The following is a 27580-nucleotide window of genomic DNA, read 5'->3' on the forward strand; positions in this document are numbered from 1 at the left end:
CACACCCGTTTGTCACCCATTAACGTGACAGCAGAACGACACCGAATAATCCCCTCGCCTTCAGTGACCTCGGAGAGGCGGCTCGAGGGGACGGGGAATGCCGAGAGCCCAGCGGCCGGCAGCGCCGCTCCGCGCAAACACCTGCTTAAGACTCATCGAGAAGCAGTAAAACACTGTTCCTAGTGACGATTAATTAATTTTTCACTCCTGGGAAGCCAGGGCGCGGCAGGGAGCAGAGCGCTCCTCGGACCCGGGACCGGCAGGACACCGCCGCGGCTCCGGGCTCCGAGCTCCGAGCAGCACCTCCACCCCGGCACGGCCTCCGAGGCCTGCCCGGCACCTCCCCCGGTGCCGCCCCGGTCCCTCCCAGCCCATGCCGGTCCCTCCCATCCCGTCCCCGGCCCGCCCCGCCGCCGCCGCCGCTCTGGCTCCGAGGGGCGCGGGTAGGTGCGGGCGCGGCGGGGTCGGGGCTGGGGCGCTGCGGAGGGACCGGGGACCCCGGGGAGGGACCGGCACCGGCACCGGCACTGGCACCGGGGCTCCCGGGCAGCCGTGCGGGCGGCGGCCCCGAGCGAGAGGCTGCCGAGCGCCTTCCGGGGAGGGCACGGCGGGGACCGGCTGTCCCGTCCCTCCCGAGCCGCAGCCGGGGCTCGTCCTCCCGCGGCTCTGTCCCCGCTGTCCCCGAGGGTCTCGGTAGCCAGCGATGCGGAGAGGGGTTGGGTCCATCCTAGGGGGGTTTGGGTATCCTACCGTGCCCGTTTAGAGCCCAGCCCTGGGCACGCAGGGATGGAAGCACCGAGTTACGGTGCCTGTGCCCGTGTGCCACCGTGGGCAGGGATACGGGGGGTCGATGGCCTGTGCTGCCACCGAGCCTCCCTCCAGCCCGGCACCGATGCTGCAGCCCCCAGAGCCTCTGCATTGAGGCCTGTTTATTGCTACAAGGGCTTAGGATAAGCTTCATCCTCAGCCAGGATGGGGTTAAGAGCAGAATGTGGCGCTTTCCTCGTCCGCAGGACACTTGGCAGCCCTCTGGACACAGAGCATGTGTCCCGCATCCAAGGACAGTGGAATGAGCAGCATCTCTGTCAAATGAGCTGTTGTTGATGGGTCTGTGTTGTGCTCTTGCCAGTCATTCATGCAGGGAAAAGCACTGTCCAGCCTTGGTTTGCTTCCTGGTCTTTGAAAAGGAACAGCTTGGAGATGGCACTGGCGCACAATGGGATCTCAGTTGAGGACAGCTAAACCATAATTTCTCCCGAAGTTTTGTAATAAGCAAAGGGCGTAAAACGCTCTGTGTGTTCTGTGGGGGCAGAGTTCCGTAGGTGCACGGTACTGTGGGTGGCACAGGAGGGGATGAGTGACCTTAACCCCGGCTGAGGAGCCCCAGGGAGTGGAGCAGGTGTTTTTGTGGGCAGTGTGGAGCCGCCCTCGGCCTGATTTGGGGCAGGTACGAGCTTGGAGGAGCACAGGCTTCACAGCCAGGCGCCGCCGCCGGGGATTCCACAGCCCGGGGGAGGTGGCATTCAGGAGGGTGCAGACTGGCTGTGGTGGCTGGCAGCACCCCAAAGGGGAATAAGAGGACACGGAGGCGTGGCAGGAGCGGGGCTTGGTGAGGCTCCAGGCCTGCCCGGCTCAGGCCTGAGCCTGTCCAGTGCCTGCGGCACGGCCTGGCCGCTCCCGGTGCCCGGCCGCTCCCGGTGCCCGGCCGCTCCCGGTGCCCGGCCGTTCCCGGTGCCCGGCCGCTCCCTGTGCCCGGCTGTTCCCTGTGCCCGGCCGTTCCCGGTGCCCGGCCGCTCCCGGTGCCCGGCCGCTCCCGGTGCCCGGCCGCTCCCTGTGCCCGGCCGTTCCCTGTGCGCGGCCGCTCCCTGTGCCCGGCCGTTCCCTGTGCCCGGCCGCTCCCTGTGCCCGGCCGTTCCCTGTGCCCGGCCGCTCCCGGTGCCCGGCCGCTCCCGGTGCCCGGCCGCTCCCTGTGCCCGGCTGTTCCCGGTGCCCGGCCGCTCCCTGTGCCCGGCCGCTCCCTGTGCCCGGCTGTTCCCTGTGCCCGGCCGCTCCCTGTGCCCGGCCGCTCCCTGTGCCCGGCTGTTCCCGGTGCCCGGCCGCTCCCTGTGCCCGGCTGTTCCCTGTGCCCGGCCGCTCCCTGTGCCCGGCCGCTCCCTGTGCCCGGCCGCTCCCTGTGCCCGGCTGTTCCCGGTGCCCGGCCGCTCCCGGTGCCCGGCTGTTCCCTGTGCCCGGCCGCTCCCGGTGCGCGGCCGCTCCCGGTGCCCGGCCGCTCCCAGTGCCCGGCCATGTCCTGGAGCCCCCAGGCTGGCCCTGGCACACGGGTGGCCCTGCGAGGCGCGCAGGCGGTGACAGCATCCCAAATGTGTCCATACAGGCCCTGCCTGTGGAGCACCTTGGGAAGGTGGAGGCCGAGTTCTGCACTGTCCCAAGGTTCCCGTGGCTCTGTGTAAATTCCTGAAGCCTCACTGGGAGGTGTCTGTCTGTCTGTCTGTCTGTCCTCCTCAGCTTGCTGCTTCTCTGAGCCTCCACCATGTCTCGGAGCCCCTCTGGTACCTCTGTGGATGACAAGACCTTGCTCCTGGAGTACCGATGCCATCCGGTGCGGCCAGAGCCCCCCAGCCCAACCTGTCCCCCTGAGAAGCGCAGCTCCACCACAGCTCCCGGTGCCACCCCAGTGTCACCCCTGGCCTCCCCCACCTCGGCCGAGCCCCGGCGCATCATCCTCAGCACGGACAGCCCGGCCGCGCTGAAGGTGGGCACCCAGCAGCTCATTCCCAAGAGCTTGGCCGTCTCCTCCAAGCCCAAGAACAGCCCCTCCCGGCACCAGAGCTTCGGGGCGAGCCGGGAACCCCTGAGCCCCGACCCGAAGAGGGCGTCCGTCCCCATCCTGGCCCTGGAGGCGGAGGATGAGGATGATGGCGGAGGGACCCTCAAACGCAACCTGAGGAACATGTCCTACCGCGCAGCCATGAAGGGCCTGGGCGCCGAGCTGGAGCCACCAAAGGCCACTCCCTCACTGAAGCCCGTGTCCGAGGATGGCAGCGTCCTGCCCGACCGCAGCCCCGGCAGGAGCAAGGTGGGTTTGGCACCCTCTGTCACCCCTGTCAGGCAGGGATGGGGTCCTGCTTTCCTGGTGGTGACAGAGGAGCTGCAGGGCCCACAGCTCTGGCCAGTTTTGGAGCTGGTTTGCTGAGCCTGGTGTCGTGACTGGTGCCTGGGAAGCTCCGTGTCACCAGCAGATGCTGCAGGTCCCTGGAGAGCCTGGGAATAGCTGACATGGTTTTTGTGGGGAGTGGAACTGGCTGCTCCGGGGCCGCTTGGCAGGCGGCTGTGGGATGTTTGCAGGGTGGGGCTGGCAGGGAGAACGGCTCCAGGCGTACACAAACATGGGTGAAGCACGTCTGGGGAAAGGGAGACTCCAGAGCAGGCAAAGTCCAGGTGCAAGGGAGATTCGACAGCAGCAGTGTAGGTATGGAATGGTTGGGATCGTGACCCTGATTGCGGGAGGTGAAGGCTGAGTCACCTGGGTAAGGCAAACAGAGCTCAGACAAGAGCCAGGCTGAAAGAACAGGGCGGTGTGGGCTGACTGGCACAGGTAACTCCCGCTTTTCCTGAAGGAGTTTTCCCAGGGCCTCAGAAGTGTGGTAAGCACAGCAGGCTCTCCTCTTGCCCTCGCAGAGAGCCCTCGGGCGGAAGCGGGTGCAGAAGCGCGGCGGCTCGTTCAAGGACCGTGAGTGCTCCCATCCCTGTCCCTTCTGCCTCAGCCAAGCAAATCCCTACAAGGCTTCCCTTCCCACTGTGCTGCTCCCTGTCCACGGCCTGGGGCCATGGCTTTTGTGTCTGTTTCCCCGAAGCAAGAGGAGCAATGCTGCCCTGCTTTCCCATTCCTGGGGCAGATAACTCTCCAGTTGCTGCCGTGCTGGCATCTGGATGGCTCCCAGGGAAAATGGGAGAGCTGTGGGAGGCTGTTGGGAGCAGGAGCCACTGGGTAATCACTGCAGTGCAAAGTCCAACCTCATCAGGGAGTTTCTGGCCCGGGCTCACTGGCGCTGGTGGCTCATGGCCAACAGGGCAAGGCAGCCGTGGTGGGAAGGGAAGCCGTGGGCCTGGCTGGGAGGGGCTGTGCTGACCTTGTGTCTTCTCCTCCACAGAGCCCCGGCTGTATCAGGAGATCCGTGAGAGAGGTCTGAACTCTGTCAGCCATGAGTCAGACGAGGACTTGCTGGAGGATCCCGTGCCAGAGGAGCCGTCCCCTCTGGGCGCCGCTATCGTGGTGCAGAGCTACCGCCCGGCACAGGTGACCTGGAGCCAGCTCCCAGAGGTAGGGGCAGTCCAGAGAGTCTGAGAGCTCTGAGAGGATGATTCCACAGCGTTAGTCCTTGCACTGGGATGTTCTGGGCTGTCCAGCCCTGGCTGGGACACACAGGGTCTGCCCAGGGCCATTGGTGCTGGTGGTGCTGCTGTGGTTGGGCTTCACCCACAGCTGAGGGGAAGGCGGGTGCTCCTTCCTGGGCTTTCCCTGCGGACTGCGGGGATGGTCATCTTCATCCAGGGAGTGGCAGCAGCCAGCTACGGGGGGCTGGGGGGCCGGGTGATGCCATGGTGGGTGATGCAGGAGTGAGTGATGATGGGCAGCGGTGGTGGTGGGTGGTGATGGGTGATGGTGGGTGGTGGTGTGGGATGGTGTGGGATGGGCGATGGGGCGGCTGACACAGCCCCAGGCCGCACTAGAGGGCGTGCAAGGACCATCGTTCCTGCTCATCCCAGCCTCTCTCCACAGGTTCTGGAGTCGGGCATCCTGCAGAGGATCTCCCCCGAGGAGCGCAAGCGGCAGGAGGTGAGAGCAGCCTGGGACATGCCCGGGAGCGCAGCAGAGGCACCAAAGGGACACACGTGGCTCTGTCAGGGTCGGCTCCAGGTGGAGCTGGGCTCAGCTCAGTTCGTGGTGCTGCTGCTTCCAGCTGCTCCATGACTGGGCAGTGCTGGGAGGGCTCACCTGCATGAATTGGTGGGAAAACAGGCAGCTCCATTGGATGCTGTTGGGAAGGGAAAACATCTTCATGCTGTGGCTTTTTAGCAACTGGGTGTCCTAAAACACACTGGGGTTATTGGTGTTGGCCAGGGCATGCATGAGGTGACAGAGAGAACCGACATGGAGCCAAGTAATTTCCCGTGGCTTCATGCCAAAAGAGTATAAACAAGATTTAGCAATTAATTCCTGGCTTTGTGCAGTCGGTTTGTGCTGTTGCATCTTCCCTGCCCTGCTTTCCCCAGGCAATGTTTGAGATCATCACTTCCGAGTACTCCTACATGCACAGCCTGAGCATCCTGGTGGGCCACTTCATGAGGTCAGAGGAGCTGAAGGAGACCATGACTCAGACAGAGCACCACCACCTCTTCTCCAACATCGGTGACATCCTGACAGTCAGCACGAGGCAAGTAGGGCTGGGGGCTGGCACCAGGCAGGCCTGGGAGGGGATTCTGAGTTTGTAGTGCAAAACCAACCATCCCTTGGATTGTTGAAGGTACTCCCTGGGAGTGGGGGAGCAAACGCCTTGAGAGATGGTGCTGGGCAAGCTGTGTCCATGTGGGAAAGCAGCAGGAGGAGGATGCAGCAGCCCTGGGAATGGCTGCGGGGGCGTTCAGGGCTTGTGGCTTCCCCATGGGACAGAAACTAAACCTCATGGAGGGCTGAGGTGGAGGAGGGATCCCGTGCAGGAATGGTGGAAGCCTGTGCCTCTGGGGAAGGTGTGGGTGTCCCTGCTGCTGGAGCTGCCCTGCCAGAAGGGATCCAGGCCCCATCTCCTCTGGGAAAACTGAGGAGAAGCTGCAGTGGGAACATTCAGTTTGTCCAGCTCTGGTGAGTCATGTGGTGAGGTCATTTAAATTCTCGCCTCAGCTTCTTTGAAGAGCTGGAGAAGCGACACCAGGAGCACCTCCTGATCCCTGACATCAGTGACATCGTGGAAGAACACGCCTCAAAACACTTCAACCCCTACATCAGCTACTGCTCCAATGAAGTCTATCAGCAGAGAACACTGGATAAGCTGCTGTGAGTACAGGGCTTGGGCTGACCAGGAATTGCCTCTGAGGGGCTCTGGGCTCCAGGGTTTGCAGGGGTCAATAACACGTAGGGACACAGATGGGCCCTGTTCATCTCCAGGCCAAGTTTGAGTGTGTTGTTGGTACATCTGTGGCTTTACCCACCTTTTGGTGGGCTCACCATCTGTCTCTGGGTGCTTTTCCACCACCTGCTGTGGGATCAGTCCCATTTCTGCCCAGCTGGGGACTCTGAGCCCGGCAGAGTGACAATGAGCACCCGAGGCAGTGCCATCACTGCCCTGCATTTCCCGTGTGTGGAGAGCTGCTGGAAAATCCTGACAACTGAAGAGCAGAGTTAATGGAGATTTCTTGTCCTGTTCCAGAACCACAAACCCCTTATTTAAAGAGACCCTGAAACAAATTGAAAGGAAACCAGAGTGTGGAGGCCTGCCAATGATCTCGTTTCTCATTCTGCCCATGCAGAGGGTAACACGGCTTCCCCTGCTCTTAGATGTAAGTAGTCACACGGTGGCATTGCTTGGCACCTCTGGAGAGGTGACTCTGCTATTCCCTTTGGTTTGTTGAGCCCGGGACAGCCTCTGCTTGGACTTCCAGCCCTCTGGGAGCTGGGGCCTGAATGCTGAGCACTTATTTAGGAGAAGCATTTGGATAACTCTCAGGCACGTGGTGGGATTCTTGGGGTGTCCTGTGCAGGGCCAGCAGTTGGACTTGATGATCCTAATGGGTCCCTTCCAACTCAGCATATTTTGTGGTTCTGTGATTTGTATCCAGAGCAATCTGCTTCTCTGCAGGGTGTCAGGTGTGCAGCTTAAAGCTCTGTGAAGAACACTTCATGCCTTGGTGTTGCAGGATCCCCACTGCAACAAATGGTCTTGCTAGCTGTTTCAGAGAGACCTTGGTGACACCCATTTGGGAGACCTGAGGTTCTTCTGTGCCATATCTGGGTCCCCTGGTGGGGTGGCACAGGTGTCCTGAGTGATGAGTGGTCAGGCAGCCCAGCAATGGAAAGCAGGTCTTGCATTCTTCGTGGAAATCTGCTCTACATGGCAAAGCTGCTGGATGTGGGATTTCCAGTAACTGCTCCCAGTCCGTGCTGGTTTGCAGGGGTGAGGGCCAGGGGGTGGCCAGGCACGTATCAGACATGAAGCACCCAGATTCACAGCTCCCAGCACTGTTAAACCTTCCTTTGACCCCCGGGAAGGGCTCAATCAACGCGTGGCATCCTGAAATCCCTGGGAAGCAGCTGCTGCTCCCTCCCCTGTGGTGCAGGATCACTAAAGCTTCTTATCTTGGAATTCCAGACCGTCCAGCAAAAAACAAACGCACACTCTGCAGCGTACGGAGCTGCCACCCGCGCTGTGAAGGCCATCAGCAAGGTGAGGCCCAGCTGCCAGCCCTCCACCTCTCCTCCTGCCAGCTCAGCCTTCTGCAGCGCTGATCCAACACTGCCATTCCGGCCTCTCATTTCCCTCCCAGTGTCGGCTCACTTGAGGCTCCTCTGCTCCAAACAGCTGCTGGATGAACACTTCTTTTCCCTTCTCACCTTTGTCACCTGATCTTGGTTTGTTCCTTTTTCTTGTCCTCTTTTCTTCTTTCCTCTTTGGCCCATCTTTGTCCTTCCTGGGACAACTCTGGCCGTGTTTTTTGGGGATTTGAGCAAAGGGCAGTGAATGAAGCAGAGAGGGAAGTGTGGAGCGCAGGAGTCATGAGCTGTGCACTGTCCATGCTCCTGGCTGTCCTCTCGCTGTGTTTTCCCATCCACTGGTCAGTCACAGGGGCCAAAGGGCCACAGAGACTGCGGCCACCACCGTGCCAGTGATGACTCTTCCTTTCATCCCCCTGCAGAGCTGCTCTTGGCAGCACATTCCTGGTGCTCCCAGTCAGTCCCACTCTCACATCCAAGCAGAGTCCTCCCCTCTGTGTGATTGTCCATCCTCCTGCCTGGAGCTCTTCTCAGATGATTAATTCTTCCTCTTCCTGCTGCTCCTTGGTTTTGGTGCAGGTTCACTTGAGTGTCCAGGCAGAGCCCATGTGCCGTCTCTCTCCAGGAGAGCATCCCACTGCCTTTTCCCAAACCTGGCCTGAAGCCTGTGCCAGGATTTGTCTCTCTCCTGCTCAGGGAAGCAGGACAGTCCCTAATGCTGGGGGTGGTGTGGGAGGTGGATGGGGCTCAGTGTCCAACCCTTCTCCATTTCCCTTGGGACCTTTTTCTCTTCCCAGCTGGTCAAGAGCTGCAATGAGGGAGCTCGGGCTATGGAGAGGACGGAGCAGATGTACACCTTGCAGAAACAGCTGGAATTTGGGAAGAAAAAGGTGAGCTCTTGTGGAAGTGGTGGTGGGAAGTCTTCTGGGGCCTGTCCAGACAGGGAATCCTTCTGGGAAGCCTGGACTGGGCTGTTGGATGCACACGGTTTCTAAAGGGTGTGGTAAAGCCCCATGACATTGTCACCCACTCTTGGGGTCCAGGGGCTGTTGGGGTCCAGGGGCTGTTGGGGTCCAGGGGCTGCATCTCTGGCTGTGCAGGAGTGGGGTGCACAGCTGCTCCGCCTTCCACCTGCCTCCTGGAAAATCCTTTGGAATAGGCACTTAAACCCATGTGGTATGTCCGTCCCAGCTGACCCCAGGGCCGCTGCACGTTCAGTTCTTGCCTTGGTTCAGTGCTGCTGGTGAGGAGGGCGGTAACTCAGCCTGTTCCTGGCGCTGTTCCAGCCTTTCCCGCTGATCTCGGTGTCCCGGTGGCTGCTGAAGCGGGGGGAGCTGCACCTGCTGCTCTCGGAGGAGGCCGGGATCTTCCGCCGCGGCGCCGGCCGCCTCTGCCACCTCTTCCTGTTCAACGACGTCCTCATCATCACCAAGAAGAAGAGGTGAGGCTGTGGGGAGGGCCCTGCCTTTCCCTGGAGAACAGCCAGGGGGTTAAACCCAATTTCCCAAGCGGCACATACCTGAGAAATCCGTGAGATTTCCCTGGTTTGACCTTCTTGAGGTGTTCCTTGTCAGACGGAAGAGAAGCGCCCAGTCCCACCAGTGGCTTTGCCTCGGTGGGTGGATGGGTGGGTGGCCAGCAAGTCCCCAGAGCCATGTCCCACCCTGACAATCAGCTCCAGGCTGCTCTGGCAGTGCCTGCTGAGCCTCCTGTGCCGGGCTGGGAGCCGGGAAGTGGCCCAGACCCCAGAGCTGAGGCGCTGATCCCGTCTGTGCCGCAGCGAGGAGAGTTACACGGTCATGAACTACGCCACGCTGGACCAGGTCACCGTGGAGAAGGTGGAGAGCATGGACCCACCCTCCCCTCCTCCTGGCAAGGCCGGCGGGCACCTGCTGCGGGTGGTGCTGGAGAAGGACAGTGAGGGCCGGCGGGAAGAGGTGGTGCTGTCGGCGGAGACGCTGTGAGTGGCACGCTGGGATTTTGCTTTGGCTCCTGGCATGAACTGGTGTCCTGGGAATCCTCTGAGGCTTCTGCAAAGCTCCCTTTACCCCCATGCTCCTCCTCCCAGAAACGGGGATGTGCACAGGCTTCTCCCAGGCTCTGTTCCTTCCTGTCTCTTAGATTTCCCATATAATTCCCGTATCAGCTTCTCCTGTCCAAATGAAGCAGAGCAGCTGGGCTGTGTGTGCCACTTGGGAAAAGCATCCTTACACTGAATACTCAGATCAAATGACTCCCCTGGAAAGCATTCATCCTGCTGGGAATGTCCAGCTACTGCTGGCCACAGGGATGCTGTCCCTAAGGCTTTCTCTGTGTTTCCCTCTGGCAGGAGTGACCGGGCCCGGTGGATCGCGGCGCTGATGCACAGGGAAAAGGAGAAGCCTGACAGCACTCCCAAAGGAGGTACCGTGTGCCAGAGGGCAGCCTGGCTCCGCTGGCATTCCCTGTTACACCGGAGCCTTTGCAGGCCCAGGTTTCTACCTGGTTCTCCTCCACTCCTGCCAATGGAGAGGAAAGCCCCACGCCTTGCTCCTTAGGAGTTGCCTCCTGTTATCAGTCACAATTAACCTTAAATACATTTCCTGGGAGGCGCAGTGGAATTCCAGGAATGCCTTCAGCTGTTGTTAGAGGAGGTTTGGCAAGCTGGGAGGGATAAGGGGCAGGGACAGGAGAGAATGGAGCACGCTGTGCTGTGGAGTGGTGGGTGGGCAGCCAGGGGTCATGGCTGAGCAGGGGGCTGTGTCTGCTCACTGTCCCTGCTGTCCCCTGTCCTGCAGACCTGAGCCAGGTGGAGATCATCCGCGCCTACCTGGCCAAGGAGGCTGATGAGCTGTCCCTGCAGCAGGCAGACGTTGTCCTGGTGCTGGGGGGAGAGGACGGTGAGTGCCGGCGAGGGCAGGGGCAGGCTCTGACCTTAGCAGAGCCAGGGCGGGAGAATCTTCAGTGATCACCAGGAAGTGGGATTTCAGCAATTGCAGAAGCTTCCAGGAAGCCCTGGCTGCTGGTGCTGTGCCCCAGCAGAGACTGAGGGAGGTGGCACTGCCATGGGCAGCTGTTGTGTTCCTTAGGGGTGACTCCTGTGTGCAGGCTGTGGCTGGCACCAGCAGTAGAGGCCTCAGGAGGGGGAGAAACGCACCCCAGAACAGGCAGTAAATCAGAAACCACCTGCCCTGCCATCCCTGGACGCCTCTAGCCAGCACCTCCAAGGGCGGGGAATGGTGCATCCCCAGGATCCATGGCCCTTCCTGGCCCTGTCACCCGCTCTGTTCTCTCCTAGGCTGGTGCTGGGGGGAGCGGCTGCGGGACGGGGAGCGGGGCTGGTTCCCCCAGGCCTGTGCCCGGCCCATCACGAGCCGCGTGGCCGCGGAGGGCAACGTGCGGCGCATGGAGCGGCTGCGCATCGAGACCGACGTGTAGGGACAGCCCAGAGGCACCCCTCGGCCTCAGGGACCTGCCTCAGGGACCTCCAGACCTCTGCAGACTGAGCCCACGGGGAGGAGGCAGCAGCAGAGCTGTTCTTGAACTGTGCTTGCTGCAGATCTCACCGGCCAGGACGGGTCTGTGTGACAGCTGCGACGCAGCAGCTCCTGCACGTGGGAGCTGGCACCGGGCACTCCTGGCAGTGCTGGCCCCGGTGACCTGGAACAGGCTCCAGGAGCAGCCCAGGCCTTGGCTCAGTTGGAAAGGCCGAGGCTGTTCCGGGCTCTGGGGTGCCCGCGCCGCCGTCTCCGTCCCTGCTGGCACCAGGGCCAGCACCTACTGCACACCTGGTGTGGGGAGAGCACCCCCCAATCAGGGATTGTTAGGAACTGAAATCCATGTGCTTGGCTTAGGCCTCGACCCAGTTTTACCATTTTTTTCTCTTTTTTCTGTCTCTTCCCCCCACAATAATTCTTGGGCCCTTTGTCCCAGGACCTGCCCAGGTGAGGTGATGCCAGACACATTTCTGTCACTGGATGAAATACTTGATGTCAGAGTTGTTCCCATGGAGTCAGCTCTGGGGCCGGGCATGGATGCTCCAGGCAGAGGGGGAAGCAGGGGCAAGATGAGGAGCGGTGCTGCAGCTCCCACCTGCCTTTCCCTCCTCCCAAGCTGGGGAGGGGGCTCTGCCCGGGGCTCAGCCCATCACACCCCGTGCAGGGGACATGGCAGCTACAATTTTGGGGTGAGCCAACCCCACACACTGCCAGCTTCACATTCACAGGGGCAGCGTTGGTGGAAGGTCTGTTCTGATCAAACTGTTAAACTGTAAATTAAAGTAGCAATAAATTCTTGGATACCAATGAACCACGTGTTCTCTATTAGCCGTGACAGTGTCCCTGAGTATGACAGCTCCAAGGAGCCAGGCTGTCCCAGCTATGAGCCTTAAAAAGAAGTTCCATCCTGCTGGTGGTATTGCTGTGGCCTCTGTGTGTTCTCACACAAAATGTGTATCTCATGAAACACCCTGAGTGCCAGCCTGCTGTCACCTGGAGCAGCTGTCAGCTGTATTTGACTGAGAGAGACAAGGTAAGTAGAAACTCAGCCAGGCTTTCTGTTTCTTTCTCTTTAACTGTGGAGAAAGTAACGTTTTTCATCAGTGCTAAATTAAAGAAGATCCAAAAAGAGATCAAGAAAAGAGGAAGCAAACAAACTGTATTAAGAAATATGAACAGGAAAAGAACATTATATAAAAATACAGGTACAGGGTTGCTGCAGTCCCATGCTCAGACACGTGGTTTGCTCTGAGCAGCTGCCAGGAGTCACGGAGCTGCAGCTGGAATGGGACAGGATGGATCTATCCCCATGGTTAAGGCCGTTTCCATGTTCTCCTGGAGCAGGGCCATCGAGGCAGAGCATCTCCACTGGCCTCCTCCTCCTCCTGTGCTGCTCCCAGTCACTGGAACCTTCCTCCAGGGCCCCAGGAAGTTCAAGGCACAGGGAAGCCGAGGGATGATTGTCTGGAGAATCGGCAGCAGCACTGACTGGGGTCATTTGGCACATGGACAAAATCCTCCTGCTCCCTGCTTATCCACCATCCAACCCTGACAACACGATTTTGGTCCTTCACTACATACTTCTATTAACATGATTTCTTCACAAGAATGGTATCTAATGCAAAAAAAAATACTGTTAAGGAAGAAATAAAATAAGAAAGGAATTAGCCCAAAAATTACAAGTTATATACAGATTAAAATAAATTCCATCAGGAAAAGAAACAATCCTTTTATTATTTTCAGTTGGCCCCTGTGGGAATAATTTAAAGGCCAAGCGCCTGGGCAGGGCTGTGCTGCAGCCGCTGGAGTGGGGATGGGATGGGATGGGATGGGATGGGATGGGATGGGATGGGATGGGATGGGATGGGATGGGATGGGATGGGATGGGACGGGGTGGGATGGGACGGGGTGGGACGGGACGGGACGGGACGGGATGGGATGGGATGGGATGGGATGGGATGGGATGGGATGGGATGGGATGGGACGGGGTGGGATGGGACGGGGTGGGATGGGATGGGATGGGATGGGATGGGACGGGACGGGACGGGATGGGATGGGATGGGACGGGGTGGGATGGGGTAGGATGGGATGGGATGGGATGGGATGGGATGGGATGGGACGGGACGGGACGGGATGGGATGGGATGGGATGGGATGGGATGGGATGGGATGGGACGGGACGGGATGGGATGGGATGGGATGGGATGGGATGGGACGGGATGGGATGGGACGGGGTGGGATGGGGTGGGATGGGACGGGGTGGGATGGGACGGGGTGGGATGGGACGGGGTGGGATGGGATGGGATGGGATGGGACGGGACGGGACGGGACGGGACGGGATGGGATGGGATGGGACGGGGTGGGATGGGATGGGATGGGATGGGATGGGGTGGGATGGGATGGGGTGGGATGGGATGGGATGGGGTGGGATGGGATGGGGTGGGATGGGACGGGACGGGACGGGACGGGACGGGACGGGACGGGACGGGGTGGGACGGGGTGGGATGGGACGGGGTGGGATGGGATGGGATGGGATGGGATGGGATGGGATGGGATGGGATGGGATGGGATGGGATGGGATGGGGTGGGATGGGACGGGATGTAATGGGGAGGGGACAGGGCTGTCCCTCTCCTCTGCAGAGCTGGGATTCCTCTGGCGGTGTCGGCTCTCAGGTTTCACCTGCCCAAGAGCTTTGTGCAAACAAAGGGGGCCCTGGGCCCTGGCCAGGCCGATGTGGTGACATTGGAGTGGTGACATTCCCCGCTGCTGCAGGTGGCCAGCTCCTGGCTATGACTGGAATGGCAAACTCAGGGCTCAGGGCTGGGCGAGGACATTCCAACTGGGATTTGCATTGACCATATGTGCGAGAGCTTTGTCCACATCCACGCAGTGTCTCTGATTGCCACACTTGATTTAGGCTTCCTTTTTCTTGGAATAAGTGACATGGGCAATGCCATGGGCTGACAAACTCCTGGTCCATGGGCTCACAAACTGCTGGCATGAAGAACAGACTCCAGGCCCCCACCAAGCTCATCCAGCACAGCGTGTGCTGTCAGCAAGGAGGCACCAGCTCTGCAGCTGAGTGCTGGAGCCCAGCATGTTTTCCCCTGGCAAACAGTCATTTACAGTAAAACACCACGGAAAATTCAAATTTAAAAAAAAAATTCAAGTGAAGTGGCGCATCCACAGGAGGCCCAGTCTCAGGAGAGCCGGGCACTGTCGGCCATCAGTCCTGACAGCACCGTGGTGCAGCTTCCCATAAATATTTATGCATGAATACCTGATTTGGACCATGATTGCAGCGCCCTCCCCAAGCCCAGCACCCAAAAGATGAAGGCCAGCAATGTGTCACGAGCTGTCAAAGTCCACTGTCCCCTGGCCAGAACTGATCCCTTCTGAGCTGGTCCTCTGGTCTCTGGCCAAAGGCATGCACCGGTGTAGGCACACGTGTCCTCACGGCCAGCCCGCGCTGGCACAGTGAACTGGTTATACTGGGCGCTTCGGCCTCGATCAGACCACCCCAAAAGCAGCAGCTGGGGTTGCCAGGAGACAGGAGCTGCTCATGTGGCTCATAAATGAGTTCATTACAGGTCATTGGCTTCTTCAGGTGGCTGCTTGGTTAAACCCAGGGAGTGCTCCCCGGAGCAGGACCTACTTCTCTGCTGGCCGGAGCCCCTCCGGGGGTGGTGGTGGCCTGGTGGGTGGCAGGGACTGAGTGGCTGGAAGGGAAGACAGGACAGGTCAGTCCTCGCTGCGGACAGCCCTGCTGCAGGACTGACCCTTCACACCCTGCCCTGCTGGGGGGGCACAGCCTCCTCCCCATTCCCCTCCCCACTGGGAGCACTGGTTGCAGTCTCTGGGTTTAGGTCAGACCCTCCTGCCCCCCACCCCCCTGTCCAGCACCCACGGGGGTCACTCTGAGCCAACAGGTTCAGTCATGGTTTGGGCAGAAATGAGGAGTGTGGGAGTTCCGCTGCGGTTCCACGGGATCATTGTTCCAGCGTGCTCCTAAGAGGGTGGGATTTGTGCCCTGGCTTTACCAGGGGCACATTTGTGGCCAGGCTGCTAAACAGCTTTATTTCTGAGGCTTCATAAACCTCCCTCATGGCTGCAGCGACAGCAAATGGGTCAGACCAACCGAAGGGCTTGGCAAGAGGCAGGTGCTACCCTAAGTGACTGGACTGAGTTGATTTACTGCTCCCAAACCCAACCCCCGGAGCAGCACCCACAGCCTGAGCAGGGTACAGCATTCCTGCGGGTTCTGCTGTGGGATTCCCCAGCGGCTGCAGCCGGTGGCATTGGCTGCACTTGTCCCTGCCCTGCCCTCACCTTCCCGGCATGTGGGTCCCGTGTGGCCGTTCAGGCAGAGGCACTGCCCGTTCCTGGCGTTGCAGTAGGAGCTGCTGGGGGCACACTGGCAGGCCAGGCGGCAGTCGGGGCCGAACTGGGTGGGCCGGCAGTCTGCAGAGGGTACAGAGCTGCTCAGGCTGTTGCCCGTGGCAGCAGCCAAGCAGGAATGCTCAGAGCTTTCCCGGGATGCTGCAGAGCTTTGCGGTGGAGGCTGGGTGTGGGATAGGGCAGAGAGAGCTTTTTGCCGTGGTGACACGGGACGTCAGAACATCCCCAGGATGTTCCTTCAGCCTTTAATCCTCAACCTTTTGGCCGTGTCAATCTGAACACGCGGGCTCTGGCGGCTGGGGGAGAATTTGCATTCAGATCTCACTGCAAACAGGGGCCAGAGAGGAGAGTGCCACTGCCCCTCTCGCTCTATGAGGTGACACACACCAGAAAAAAAAGCCCTTTCCAGCTTCCTGGCAGCAAAATTCCCCTCACGCAGCCCCCTTCCTCCGCTGGCCAGCTGTGGCTCAGCTCACCTGCAGCACACGTGGGGCCGGTTTTGCCCGGGGGGCACAGGCAGCGCCCCGTGGCCGGGTCGCAGGGGACATCGCTGGGGCAGTCACAGAGCCGCTGGCAGCCCTCGCCGTAGGTGCCTTCCTTGCAGCCTGTGTGAGACATGGAACACATCACCCGCACTCGTGCCCACCCCTCGGGATCCGCCGGGAAGGGGACGAGGCTGGGCGGTACCTGTGTGACAGCGCTCGCCCCGCAGCCCAGGGGGACAGCGGCAGCGCCCGGTGGCGGGGTCACAGCCGGCGCCGTGCTCGCAGTCGCAGCGCTCCCGGCAGCCCGCTCCGTGGAAACCCGGGGGACAGCCTGGGACGGGAACAGCTCGTTAGAGCGTGCGTGGGTGCAAGTCCGCAGCAGCGCCTCGGTCAGCCCAGCAGGGAGAAGCAGCGAGCCTTTCTGCCCGAGAAGTGCCCAGGCAAGCGCCGTGGCGGTGGCAGAGCCCCGCGTTCAGCTGCCGAGCACCATGCGCGGCTGCACGGCATTTGCTCGGTAGCCAGCACCTCCGGGCAGTGTGTGCCTTGGCAGGGCACCGCGGTGGCCGTGGGGTCACGCAGAGATCAGGAATCACCTCTCTGCCGCTGCTGCCTGGGAAGCGCTCGCTGTGAACCACTGGGAAAGGGAGAGCCCCGCGGTGTGTGGCACTGGTGTCACACCCGTGTCCTGCGGTCCTGCTCTCCGGACGAGCTTTAGAAACCGCGCCCCGCCCCAAGCCGAGGGTGTCCCCGCCGCCAGCACTCACTGTGCTCGCACAGGGGCCCGTAGTGGCCGGCGGGACAGCGGCAGGTCCCCGTGGCCGGGTCGCAGCTGGCGTTGTGCAGGCAGGAGCAGCGCAGCTGGCAGGCGGCACCGAACCTTCCCGGAGGGCATTCTGCGGGCGAGAGGGAGCGGCAGAGCTGCTCAGCAGCCCCACACCTGCGCTTCAGAGGGCTGCGGTGAGGCACGGGTGGCACAACAGAAACTGGACCTAGTATGTGAGCTCCACAGTTACTGGGTCGGTGCAGGACAATCCATCCGGACCAGGGTTACCTAATTCGCAGGATTTCCCCGTCCAGCCCGGCGCACACGAGCAGGAGCCATCGGCGGCGTCACAGAGCCCCCCGTTGTGGCAGGAGCAGGGCTGCTGGCAGCCCACCCCGTACCGGTGCTTCTCACAACCTGCGGGGGCAGAGGCAGCGGTGGTGGGCACAGGGACCGCGAGCAGAGATCTCAGGGCAGGGAAATGAGTTCCTGCTCAGGACCTCTCCCAACCCACTGCCTGACAGTCCTGATGCACAATCCTACGGTCCGTACTTGCCTTGCTCACACATGGGGCCAGCTCTGCCTGGAGGGCACACACAGTCTCCGGTGACGGGGTCACAGGGAACACCGGCCCCGCAGGAGCACAGCCCTGCACAGTCCTGGCCGTAGCGGCCAGCGGGGCATCCTGGTGGGAGGAAAACCTCGGTCACGCCAAAGCAGGGCTGGGGAGGTGGGAGGTGGGAGAGGGAAAGCTTTGCAGAGCACTGGAGCTGAGCGATGGGAGACAGAAGGAACCTCCAGCCCTGCACTGCTGTATCACGGAACCATGGAATGGTTTGGATTAGAACAGACCTTAAAGATCATCTGTTTCCAACCCCCTGCCATGGGCAGGGACACCTTCCACTAAGCCAGGTTGCTCCAAGCCCTGCCCAGCCATGCCCATGTACAGCGAGGGCACGGTGTGTCAGGAGAAATCACTTTATCATAAAATAAACGGAGCAGGGAAATGTTTCCGTGGCTGACAGCAAAAACCATCAGCTGTGGGCTCATTCCCTGGGACACAGCAGGAGGGCCCTGCAGCCAGCACAGGTGCTGAAGGGACGCAAGGAGCTTTTCTCAGGAGTCAGTCCCTGGTCCGCTGCTCATCCTCCACAAGGTCAGCAGCCCTTCTGTGGGCAGGATCTGCATCTCCCACCCCTCACCTCCCCCTGAGGAGGCTCCCCTGCTTTCCCATCCCCTCTGGCTGAGCCAGGGCTCACCGATGCCGCAGTCAGCGCCGATGAAGCCTGCCGGACAGTGGCACATCCCCGTGGCAGTGTCACACTGGCCCCCGTTCTTGCACTGGCACAGCCTCTCACAGTCACGGCCGTACCACCCCGGGGAGCACTCTGAGGGGGCAACAGACAGCAGCCTCAGTGCCCAAAAATATGAGCACAAGGTCCAGACACCCCGGGAAAATCCACCAGGTGGGTTTGCGTGGGTGTTTCACCAGGGAGGAGGCAGAGAGCTCTGCTGGGAGCGGGTCTGTGCCAGGCTGGCACCACCCGAGGGGTTCTGATCCACTCCGTCACACAGAGCAGCCCCAAAGCACCCAGAACTCAACCCACACACCTCCCTCACAGCACCGGGATTTCAGCATGCAACAGCCTGCAAAGGGGATGCAGCGGGACCAGAGCAGGACTCACCCAGCTGGCAGGTGGGACCGTGGAAGCCGGGGGGGCAGACACAGGCCCCGGTGACAGGGTGACACTCCTGGGTGGCTCCAGCACACTGGCAGATCTGAGCACAGCCCTCCCCGAAGGTCCCTGGCAGGCAGGCTGTGAGGAGACACGGCACCAAGGTGGCTCAGGAGCCATCCCACCCCTCTTTGCAAGGCTTTTTTTTTCCCCTTTTTATTTTTAGCCAGGATTTAGAGAGCCTTTTAAGGCAGTAAAAGTTCTCCGTCACCCAAAAAGCAAAGCGACCCACATGCAAAAGGTTCATTCACTCCAGGAAATACTTAGATTGAAAGGAAAAGCAAGTACTTAAAGGCATTAGGTGCCTTTTGCTATGCCAGCCCCACCTGCCCTCACATTTCTGCAAGAGATGGCAAATCCAGCACTGTTCTCTGCATGAGGAATGTGCTCACGCACCTCTGTCTCTTCCAGGCTTGCTCATACCCACAGGAGCTCATTTTAATAGTGATTTATTGCTAATCCTCTGGATAAATACCCAGCTCTGATTTCCCACTTGGCTCCCTCTGCCCCGCTAACATTCCGCAGGCATGTGCCCAGCTGCCAGACTGGGAGTCACTCCTTGGCACAGCTCTGCTCAGGCTGGTTTCCCTTGTTTATCTTTTTCTTTCCCCCCCTTCTATTTTCTGTAGGAATTGCTTGACCCCTCACGTTCCCAGAGCCTGGCAGCAGAGCTGTAAGAGGTTCATTCCCATCTCCGTACATTTTTCACATCCAGAGCCGGTCAGTCCCGGCGGGCAGCTGCACTGGCCGCTGACATGGTGGCAGGGCACTCCCAGGGGACAGGCGCAGCGGCTGGCACAGTTCTTCCCAAAGAAGCCTGGCAGGCAAGCTGTGGGAAAACAAACAACAGGATGTGAGTCTCCTGCCTGGATTTTAAGTTAATGTTAATGCCTGGAAGGCATCAGAACCCGAGGGGCTCCTGCCCCGGTGCCAAGCAAGCCCAACAGCCTCAAAATATATTGCCACAACTTGTAATTCTCATTAAAAATGAAGCTCCCCTCCTTCCCAGGCTCTGGAGCATCTGCTGTTTCCCTGGATTTCCCTTACCCAGGGGTGTTCCTCACCCTTCTCGCAGCGCCGGCCCCTCCAGCCACGGGGGCAATCGCAAGCACCAGTGATGTGGTGGCATGAGACGTTGTCCCCACAGTCACAGAGCTCCTCACAGCGTGCCCCAAACAGCCCCTCTGGACAAGCTTCAGGGATGAAAACACAGGAGAGAGGACAAGTTGCACAAAAAAAGTGATTTTTTGGGGCTTTTTCCAAGTAGTTCCACAGCTGACTGGGCCTGTCCCTTGTGCACACACAGGCAGCCTGAAATACAGCCCTGGGAAGCTGATGGGACCCTAGCTTGTTCTTTTTTAAAAAAAAAAACCAACATAATTTCTACCTTTTGGGTGGGTTTCTTCATTAATTTGTATTGAAAGAATTTATAGAAGTGCTTAGCACTGCCTGGTGCTGCTGAGGCTGCGTGTGGGGCTCTGAGAGCCTGTGACGATGCTGGGAGGGGACACTGTGCCTCGGGATGCAGCAGGACCCAGCGAGGTGATTCGTGTGGCCAAGCCTCAGCTGCCAGCTGATTTACAGCCTCCTGAAGGGAAGAACATTCCCAGCAGGAAACCTGAGAGCGGCTGGTGGCAGCTGAGGCTCCAGTGGCAGCTCCCTTGTGCCAGACTTCAGCTGGCAAGTGCTGCCACTGGACTTTATGCCCTGATTTAAGGATGTGCCAGGCTGGGGTGTCATGACCCCAGAAGGGAAGAAGCTTGTGGATCTCTGCTTGGTGTGCTGATGCGTGAGGAGGTCCCTGTCACTGCTCTGAAGGCCAAGAGCCTTTCCAACCTTTCCTCGTGGGAAGGAGATTGCCAGGGTGTGTCATAGCTAAGGACACAGCAGACACGGAGCCACCAGGGGACAGATGGCGTGGTTTGCTGGGGCTTGGGAGCAAAGCCAGGCCCCGAGGGTCAGTGTGATACAAGGACACACAGGAGGAAGAATGGGAAGGGGATGATTCTTCTGTCACCCACTGTGGCAGAGGAAGATCCTCCTCTGGCACTTTGGTTTCACCCTGCAGGGTTGCTGTCCTGCCCCCATCCCTGCCTGGGGCCTGTGGCTCTGCACTGATGCCTGGGGATCTGTGCCTTTGGAAATCCATCCCCTTCCCACCAGCACTGCCACAGGCTGCTCTGGGTGTGCACCAGCACTTTCAGGACAGCCCTCAGAGGACAGGAACCAGATGGGGTTGGAACTGGATGATCCTTAAGGTCCCTTCCCACCCAAACCCCTCTTGGGATTCAATGGAAGGAGAAAGCGCAGCAATGGGCAAAACCAGGGCACAGCCAAACCCACGGACCTGCCAGCTCCCTGCTGGGCCAAAATCTGAATTTTATGTCTTTGCTTAAAACCCCAGAGCCTCCCTGTGCAGCACCAGGTGCTGCCAGAGCCATTGATGCCCAGACCAGAGCCCCCCGCGCCCCACTTACGTCTCTCGCACTTGTCGCCGGTCCAGCCGGGCTGGCAGAAGCAGTGCCCCGTCTGGCGGTCACAGAGCCCCCCGTGCTGGCACTCGCAGCGCTGCTGGCAGTCCAGGCCGTGCTGCCCCTGGGCACAGGCTGGCAGGGGCACAGGGTGAGACACTGCCCCAGCTCCCACCCTCCCAGCTCCCACCGCCCCACCCGCACAGGAAGGACTGTGCACCCCAACCCCTCGCACGTCACCTCCAACCTTCAGAGGGACTCCAAACCAGGACCTGTTTGCCCCAGAGCCATTTCCCCAGCTGTTTCCTCACCCAGCTCGCAGGCCAGCCCGGTCCAGCCCGCAGGGCAAGCACAGGCCCCCGTGGCCGGGTCACAGGTGCCGCCGTGCTGGCAGAGGCAGCGCTGCTGGCAGTTCTTCCCGTAAAAACCCGCCGGGCAGGCTGAGGGAGAAGCAGGACAAACATCCCAGTCAGGACACAGCTCTGGAGGCTTGTGCCACGCTGCCAGAGCCGTGGGTGGATGGTCTGATACAGAGCCACGCTGATTTTGATGCAAGAGGAGACAGTGACCCCCCCAAGGCTGCTCAGCTGCCCACAAAATGACTTTTGGTATTTCACCCGCTTGGGTAAGAGGCAGCAGCATTCCGCCCACCCCGAGGAATGCATTCCTTCCTGAGCTGCCAGGGGAGGCAGGCTGGGCTGGGAAGGGTTACCTTGCTGGCAGGTGGGTCCCGTCCACCCCTCTGAGCAGAGGCAGCGGCCGCTGATGTGGCTGCAAGAGGCGTTGTTGAAGCAGTGGCAGGTCTGGCTGCAGTCCTGGCCGTACCTGTTCTCCTGGCATGCTGCAGGGGAGCAGAGCAGGCAGGAATGGTGGGCAGGGGGTGGGAATTAGAGCAGCCAGGCTCCTACCAACCATCCCAGGGGCTGGGAGAGGACCTGATGCTGGTGCTTGGCTGCTGTGTGAGGTGGTTTTGTGGTGTTACAGGGAAGTAATGTGTCCTACAGGCCAGACATCTGAACACAGACACTGCCATCACTACCTATTTGGAAGGAGTTTTCTCCTCATTGCATCCAACCACAACATGCTCAGGCAGAGCCCCCCACTCTGAATTCAAATTAAATTCCACACAGGGAAAACCACAAGTGGGGAACAGCCAACCCAAACCTCCGTATCCTATGACCTGGCAGCAGAGACAGCCCTGGCTCCAGAGTGCCCGTGGAGGGCAGGGTGGGCACCTGGGCACAGACACCTACCCTGGGCACAGCGGGGGCCGGTCCAGCCGGGGGGACACTGGCACTGTCCCGTCACAGGGTCACAGTGGGCACCATTCAGGCAGTCACAGGCCTGCCGACACTCCAGTCCATAAAATCCATCCGGGCAGGCTGTGGAAAGCAAAGGAGAAATCCACACAAAATGCAGAGCTGGAGCTCTCCCAGTGGGAAAAGGTGTCCCTTGGTGGCCTTTGTGGCCGACGTGAGGCTGCACTGGTGTGACAGCCACTGCTAAGGGCAGCACATATTAGATGTGAGTCCACTGTGGACATTTCAGGTACAGGAGAGGGCAGTGGTGGATCAGGAGAGTGATGGCATGAGGTTCCTGACCATGGAGAGGCTGCTGGGGGAGCCAGATCCCTGCATCCAGGGACCCCTCCAAGAGGCTGCTCCAAGACCCTGTGTGCAACACGTACACCCTCGGGTGACCACACCAGCTGTACAACCACTGGGTCACCTATTATTTACATTTCCATAGTCTTTTTTTGTTTCCCTAGACCTTTTCCCTCCGTAAATAAAACCAGAGACAGCAGCTTGCAGACTTGTTCTCCCCATGACCATCCTGAGGGATTCTCTTTGCTGTAGTGGGAGAGCAAAGTCAGACAGGGAGCACAAACGGTCTGGGATGGAGCCCTGGTCCCCAGGTTGAGGTACTCACCATGCTCACAGAAGGTTCCCCGCCAGCCCGGGCCGCAGGTACAGGCCCCGCTGACGTGGTCACAGGTTGCTCCGTTGTCACACTGACACTGGTGCCGACAGCTCAGCCCAAACCACCCTTCCGGGCACTCTGAAAGAAATGAGACTGAGGAGCCTGACCTTTCCCAGGTCCCAGGGAAGCTATCCTAAGGCAGGGGCTCGGACTCTGAATGGAATAAAAATACCTGGCAGCTTCTTTTTTGATAACAGCCAGCGGGTTCCAATCTGCCCCTAACAGGTGTGTACCCACATCACCCAGCCACCCTGGGGACAGGACCAGCACCCCAGCCAGGGAAGGGGACTGGGCTGGCCCAGTGCCTGGAACACCTGCAGCCCCTGCTGGGTGTAAGGGCGGGCAGGGCAGGGGCAGCACTCACTCTGCTCGCAGTGGCTGCCCGTGTACCCGGCCTCGCACAGGCACTGCCCGCTCTCGGCGCTGCAGCTGCCGTCGCTGTTGCTGCAGTTGCAGGTGTGGGCACAGTCGGGGCCCCAGTGGCCCAGGTCACAGGCTGGAAAAACACAGCAGGAGCCTGTCACTGGTGTGTACCCGAGAGCACGGCGTGGGCACAGTCTTTGCCAGCAGTCACAACGTCCCTCGGGCACAGGGACAAGCACGGCTGCAGAAAGACCAGTGGCACTGCCAGCACTGGGCAGACAGCAGAGAAACCAAAAGGATTTCAGAGAGATTCCCTGGCAGAGGCACGGCATGCAGATGAGAATGGAGCGATGGCAGCATAGCTTGGCATGGGTCAGAGTGGCCCAGGAGGGAAGGTGACAGAGCACGGGTGCCGTACCTCGCTGGCAGTGGTGCCCCGTCCAGCCGGGCGGGCAGCTGCACGTCCCGGTCACCGGATGGCAATGTCCCTCGTTCCCACAGCTGCAGCTCAGCTGGCAGTTGGGGCCGAACCAGCCGGGTGGACACACTGCCAAGGGAAACAGGGAGGGACCGCAGGTGGCTGCTGGAACCTCGGCCCTCGGCAGAGCCGCTGGATCCCGCGGTGCTTCGGCTGAGCCACGAGCACTGCCACAGCTCTGACACCCCGAGTGCAGGTGCTGAGCAGGACGAGGGGCTCAGCATTTTGCCTCCCTTTCTGCTGCTGCAGAAGTTACCACTGTGGAGAGGGGACTAGAGGGACTTTGAAGTCCCCACCCTGCACCCCAATGAATGAGGGAACAGAGATGTGCACAGTGCTCAGCCTGCCCTGCTGAGCGTGGCAGTGCCTGTCGGTCACTGGATGCTCCAGGTCAGCAGAAACGCCCCCCATTCCAGCTGGAAATGGACATTCCAGCTGAGGGACCCACCCCAGCCCACACTCACCATCCTGGCAGCGCTGGCCGGTGTAGCCGGGTGGGCACAGACAGGCTCCGGTGGCAGGGTCACAGCTAGCGTTGTTGGCACAGTCGGGGCAGATCTCCTGGCAGCCCGGTCCCCAGAGACCCTCAGGGCAAGCTGGAGCATGAGCAGACAGAGAACACACAGCACCGGGATCAGAGCCCAGGTGGCAGAGGGAAATGTCTGCCCTTTTGGGCTCCCTCTCGCCGTCATTGCTGTGCTCATGCAAGACGTGGACTTTTGTTCGCAGCACGTGGCCACCAGCGAGCACAGCACGGCCGTGCCTGTTCCACAAGCAGCGTGCGAGCCCTCTGTCAGCGCTATTCTGAGCTCGCTCCAGGGTTTTCATGCCAATTTTGGATTTGCATCCACTTGCAGGGAGCTCCAAGGGCTCCTCAGTGGGAAATGGTGCTGCTGGCACAGGGACTCCGCAGCTGCTGTCACACCACGGACAGCACATCAGTCACTGCTCCAGGACCCGCTGTGAGTCGCAAAGGAGGAGCAAAAGGCTAAGAACTGCTAAAACTAGGGCAAGAATCCTTCTCCAACTGGTCCAACTGCTCCAGGGCCTGGAAAAAAGGCAGCTTGAAATGTACGGTAAGCACTGCGCACACGTAGTTTCGTTGCTCAGCCAAATTCTTAGGAGAGGGACATCTCTATGTGACTAACACCTTCCAGCTGCTGCAATTCTGCAGAATCATGCAAAAGCTTTTCATTTTGGACTCTCTAGTTTTCCAGCAGTTAAAGAGTAATCTGGTGAAGGCAATTAAAAACATGCACGGGTAAAGAAAGTTTCCTCTCCTACGTTAAGGACTGCAACAACCGAAAACATCTCTTCATCTTTTTCATCGTGTGTGTTTGCTTGTGCTTCCCTCAGCCTCGACAGCAGAGCAGGGCTGTTGTTTAGGACTCGCCATCAAAAGCTGCAATTTTTTCTAATTTTCCACTAAGATGATTCTAATTGCACTGGGTGTTTTTAAACTGCATTTCAGCAAAAGAAAAGTTAACGGCTCTACACCTGACTCCCTCCCTCTGTACCTAAATCCCTCTCTCAATGTGTTTGCTCTGCTGCCCGTGCTCACCTTGGGCGCAGTCGTGTCCCATCCGGCCGGGTGGGCAGTGGCACTGCCCCGTGCTCCGGTCACAGGATGCTCCTCCACAGGCACAGGGATGCCGACAGCCTGCCCCAAATGTCCCCTCAGGGCACTCTGTGGGAGAACAGCAGAGTCAGAACTTCCCCCTCAAGGTGCCCATGGGCATTTTACCAGCCCAGCCCTGCAGCCCGAAGGAGCCTCTGGGTCTTTGGGGAGCAGTCAGCTGTGAGAGGTTCCCACCTGTGCTCCTGGCTTAGTGGGTATGGTGGTGTTTGCTCAACGGTTGGGCTTGATGGTCTTGAAGGTCTTTCCCAACCTTAATGGTTCTGTGAGCCTGGGCGTGACCACTCCGTGGGCCACGCTGGTCACCTCCAGCATTGCCACCACCACTGTGGTCAGTCTGTCCGTCACTTCTCTCTTGTTGTGCGTCCTTCCAACAAGAATTTCTTCATGTTGAGTGACCACTCACATCACCAAAAGCTGAGGCCAAACTGGTCTCCAGTGTTTGGATAAAGATTGTGCCCAAGCCACCCTGCTCTCTGTGGGCTGGGGTGCAGAGCACTGGGGTCACAGCCCCACACTAAACCACCCCTTGGCTTTCCCAAGACGCTGTGAGGGTTTTTATCTCCCTGGCTGAATGCCTCCAGGATCTGAGCACCAGGATTTTAAGAATCAGCCAGGTTTGCACAGATGGACACAGATGGAAAGCAGGAAAGAAAGAGCATCTTCATCCAGAGGAGGAATGATTGCTTTTCCTTCCCTCTGCTCTGGATGCCAGCGTGGTTCTGCCCATAGCAGCTCGGTTTGATCTTTGTACCCCATGCCACAATTTAGCTGGTGCCATGCAGACTGAGGCCCCCAGACCCAAAGATCCTTAAATCCTCTCTGAGTCCCCCACAAGAGCTTCACGCTCACCAGAGCCAAAGCTCTGTGAAGCTTCAGCAGAGGCGAACACGCCGGCACTGACAAACCACGGGGGAAACGCAGCGCCTCCATTTCCAGTGACACAGTGGAGTTTTTGTTATTCCTCCTCTTTGCTAATTGATGGCAGATGTTTGTCTTCACCCTTTAATAATTTCCAGACCCGAACAACAGCCAAGAGCCTACTATTTCTATACAAATATTTGTGTTATTTCCTGTGACTCCCCCCTACAGCCTTCAGCTCCTTTCTTACCCTTTTTAAAAATATCCCGAGTGGGAGCACCCAGCCTGATGAGGCTCCAGGGGCTCCAGGGGCCACAGCATCCCACCACGGGGGGCTCGGGGCTGTCAGACCCTGCCAGGGGGCACAGCCCTGCAGGAGCTGCTCCCATCTCTCCTGCCAGCACTATGGTAGCACTTGCATTGGGATTTTTTGCTGCTGTCTGCAGCTCCTGTTGCGACCAAGTCCTGTCAGAGATGGGGCTCTGCACCACGACCCTGTGCTGGCAGATGAATGAGGCTGAGGGTTGTAACTTCTGGGCTGGGGTGAAGCAGTGCATGGCTGAACATCAGTTAGTGCAGAAACTCCCAGGATGCTCCAATCCAAATCCAGATGTGGCCACTTCCAACCTCTCCATGCAGTGTCTTCTACTGCTGCAGTCTGTCTTCCAGTGTGGACTCAAGTGTCCAGCTTTTTGCATTTTCTGTAGGATCCAACCAGCTGAAGGCGGTTCAGGAGGCTCCAGCCTCACAAGAGCAGGAGTAGGTTGATTTTCAGTCTCCACTCAGCTCTGCAGTTGGCAGAACTTCTTCTTTTCCAAGCGCTGTGTTCATATTTTGTAATCCTCACCTCGTGCCAGTGACTCACTGCCTTTAGGTTCTCTCAAAGCACCTTTGTCTGACCAAAGTGAAGCTGTCTGACATACCAACTGCCCCCAGGATCTTGAAAACTGAACTCTCAGAGCCTGAGAGTTGGACACATTTAGACATACACAGAGCTGGGCAGTTCAGTCACCGCCCCACCGACTCCCAACATCATGGGAAGAGCACAAAACTGCTCTAGGAGGTTCACAGAGAGGCAGAAGTTTGAATTCTAATGTAAATTAAATGTAAAATACTCTTTTGCCCTTGCAGATGAAGTAGAATTTCAATATGGAATAGAGAATGGAGCAGAAAATGTGATATTGTTGAGCTGGGCAGGGATTGCCTGGAAGGGAAAAGACATCAAGGCCAGGGAAAGATAATTAGATCCCAATCACCTCCATCTACCAACACAGACATGTCCAGTGGCAGGGTGAAGTGAAACCTTGTTCTCCTCTTCTGAATCAGGCTCATTTTATATGAGCAATTCTCTCTCCCACTTTAAGGAGGCGGCAGCGTCTCACAGAGACCTGTGGGTGGCAGCTCCTGTGTCCCCCAAAGCCTCTACTGGCCACCCATCAGATCACCT

General features: G+C 59.3%; 2 protein-coding genes across 3 annotated transcripts in view; one reads left to right on the top strand and one right to left on the bottom strand.

Annotated features, from left to right (window-relative positions):
* Window positions 1–391: 391 nt before the first annotated feature.
* ARHGEF16 (Rho guanine nucleotide exchange factor 16) lies at window positions 392–11773 on the top strand. Its single transcript, XM_048326598.1, has 15 exons — window positions 392–443; window positions 2506–3076; window positions 3679–3730; window positions 4152–4321; window positions 4781–4837; window positions 5275–5435; window positions 5900–6052; window positions 6426–6555; window positions 7365–7439; window positions 8284–8376; window positions 8773–8927; window positions 9267–9446; window positions 9816–9889; window positions 10264–10365; window positions 10764–11773. Exons 2-15 carry the CDS (start codon window positions 2531–2533, stop codon window positions 10901–10903), a joined length of 2088 nt encoding a protein of 695 aa, XP_048182555.1. The 5' UTR covers window positions 392–443; window positions 2506–2530; the 3' UTR covers window positions 10904–11773.
* Window positions 11774–13537: 1764 nt separating this feature from the next.
* MEGF6 (multiple EGF like domains 6) overlaps window positions 13538–27580 on the bottom strand; it is a 76838-nt gene continuing 62795 nt past the window's right edge. For both annotated transcript variants that reach the window (XM_048326543.1, XM_048326545.1), the window contains 20 exons: window positions 25198–25323; window positions 24101–24232; window positions 23577–23705; window positions 23160–23291; window positions 22745–22873; window positions 22069–22197; window positions 21528–21656; window positions 21127–21255; window positions 20822–20950; window positions 19409–19537; window positions 19045–19173; window positions 18294–18425; window positions 17868–17996; window positions 17165–17293; window positions 16897–17025; window positions 16610–16738; window positions 16048–16176; window positions 15837–15965; window positions 15292–15423; window positions 13538–14681 (listed from right to left, as the gene is read on the bottom strand). In XM_048326543.1, the coding sequence (XP_048182500.1) occupies window positions 14614–14681; window positions 15292–15423; window positions 15837–15965; window positions 16048–16176; window positions 16610–16738; window positions 16897–17025; window positions 17165–17293; window positions 17868–17996; window positions 18294–18425; window positions 19045–19173; window positions 19409–19537; window positions 20822–20950; window positions 21127–21255; window positions 21528–21656; window positions 22069–22197; window positions 22745–22873; window positions 23160–23291; window positions 23577–23705; window positions 24101–24232; window positions 25198–25323 (2528 nt within the window). In that variant the 3' untranslated portion in view covers window positions 13538–14613. The remainder of the gene's footprint in view (window positions 14682–15291; window positions 15424–15836; window positions 15966–16047; window positions 16177–16609; window positions 16739–16896; window positions 17026–17164; window positions 17294–17867; window positions 17997–18293; window positions 18426–19044; window positions 19174–19408; window positions 19538–20821; window positions 20951–21126; window positions 21256–21527; window positions 21657–22068; window positions 22198–22744; window positions 22874–23159; window positions 23292–23576; window positions 23706–24100; window positions 24233–25197; window positions 25324–27580) is intronic.

This window comes from Corvus hawaiiensis, chromosome 22, assembly GCF_020740725.1.
Source record: "Corvus hawaiiensis isolate bCorHaw1 chromosome 22, bCorHaw1.pri.cur, whole genome shotgun sequence".
Lineage (NCBI taxonomy): Eukaryota > Metazoa > Chordata > Aves > Passeriformes > Corvidae > Corvus > Corvus hawaiiensis.

What these genes read in the sequence shown, in the direction of transcription:
- ARHGEF16 (XM_048326598.1), top strand. Translation starts at nt 2,531, where the DNA reads ATGTCTCGGAGCCCCTCTGGTACCTCTGTGGATGACAAGACCTTGCTC. An exon ending in CCTGGAGCCAGCTCCCAGAG is followed by an intron (nt 4,322 to 4,780) that starts GTAGGGGCAGTC and finishes CTCTCTCCACAG; the next exon opens with GTTCTGGAGTCGGGCATCCT. An exon ending in ATCATCACCAAGAAGAAGAG is followed by an intron (nt 8,928 to 9,266) that starts GTGAGGCTGTGG and finishes TCTGTGCCGCAG; the next exon opens with CGAGGAGAGTTACACGGTCA.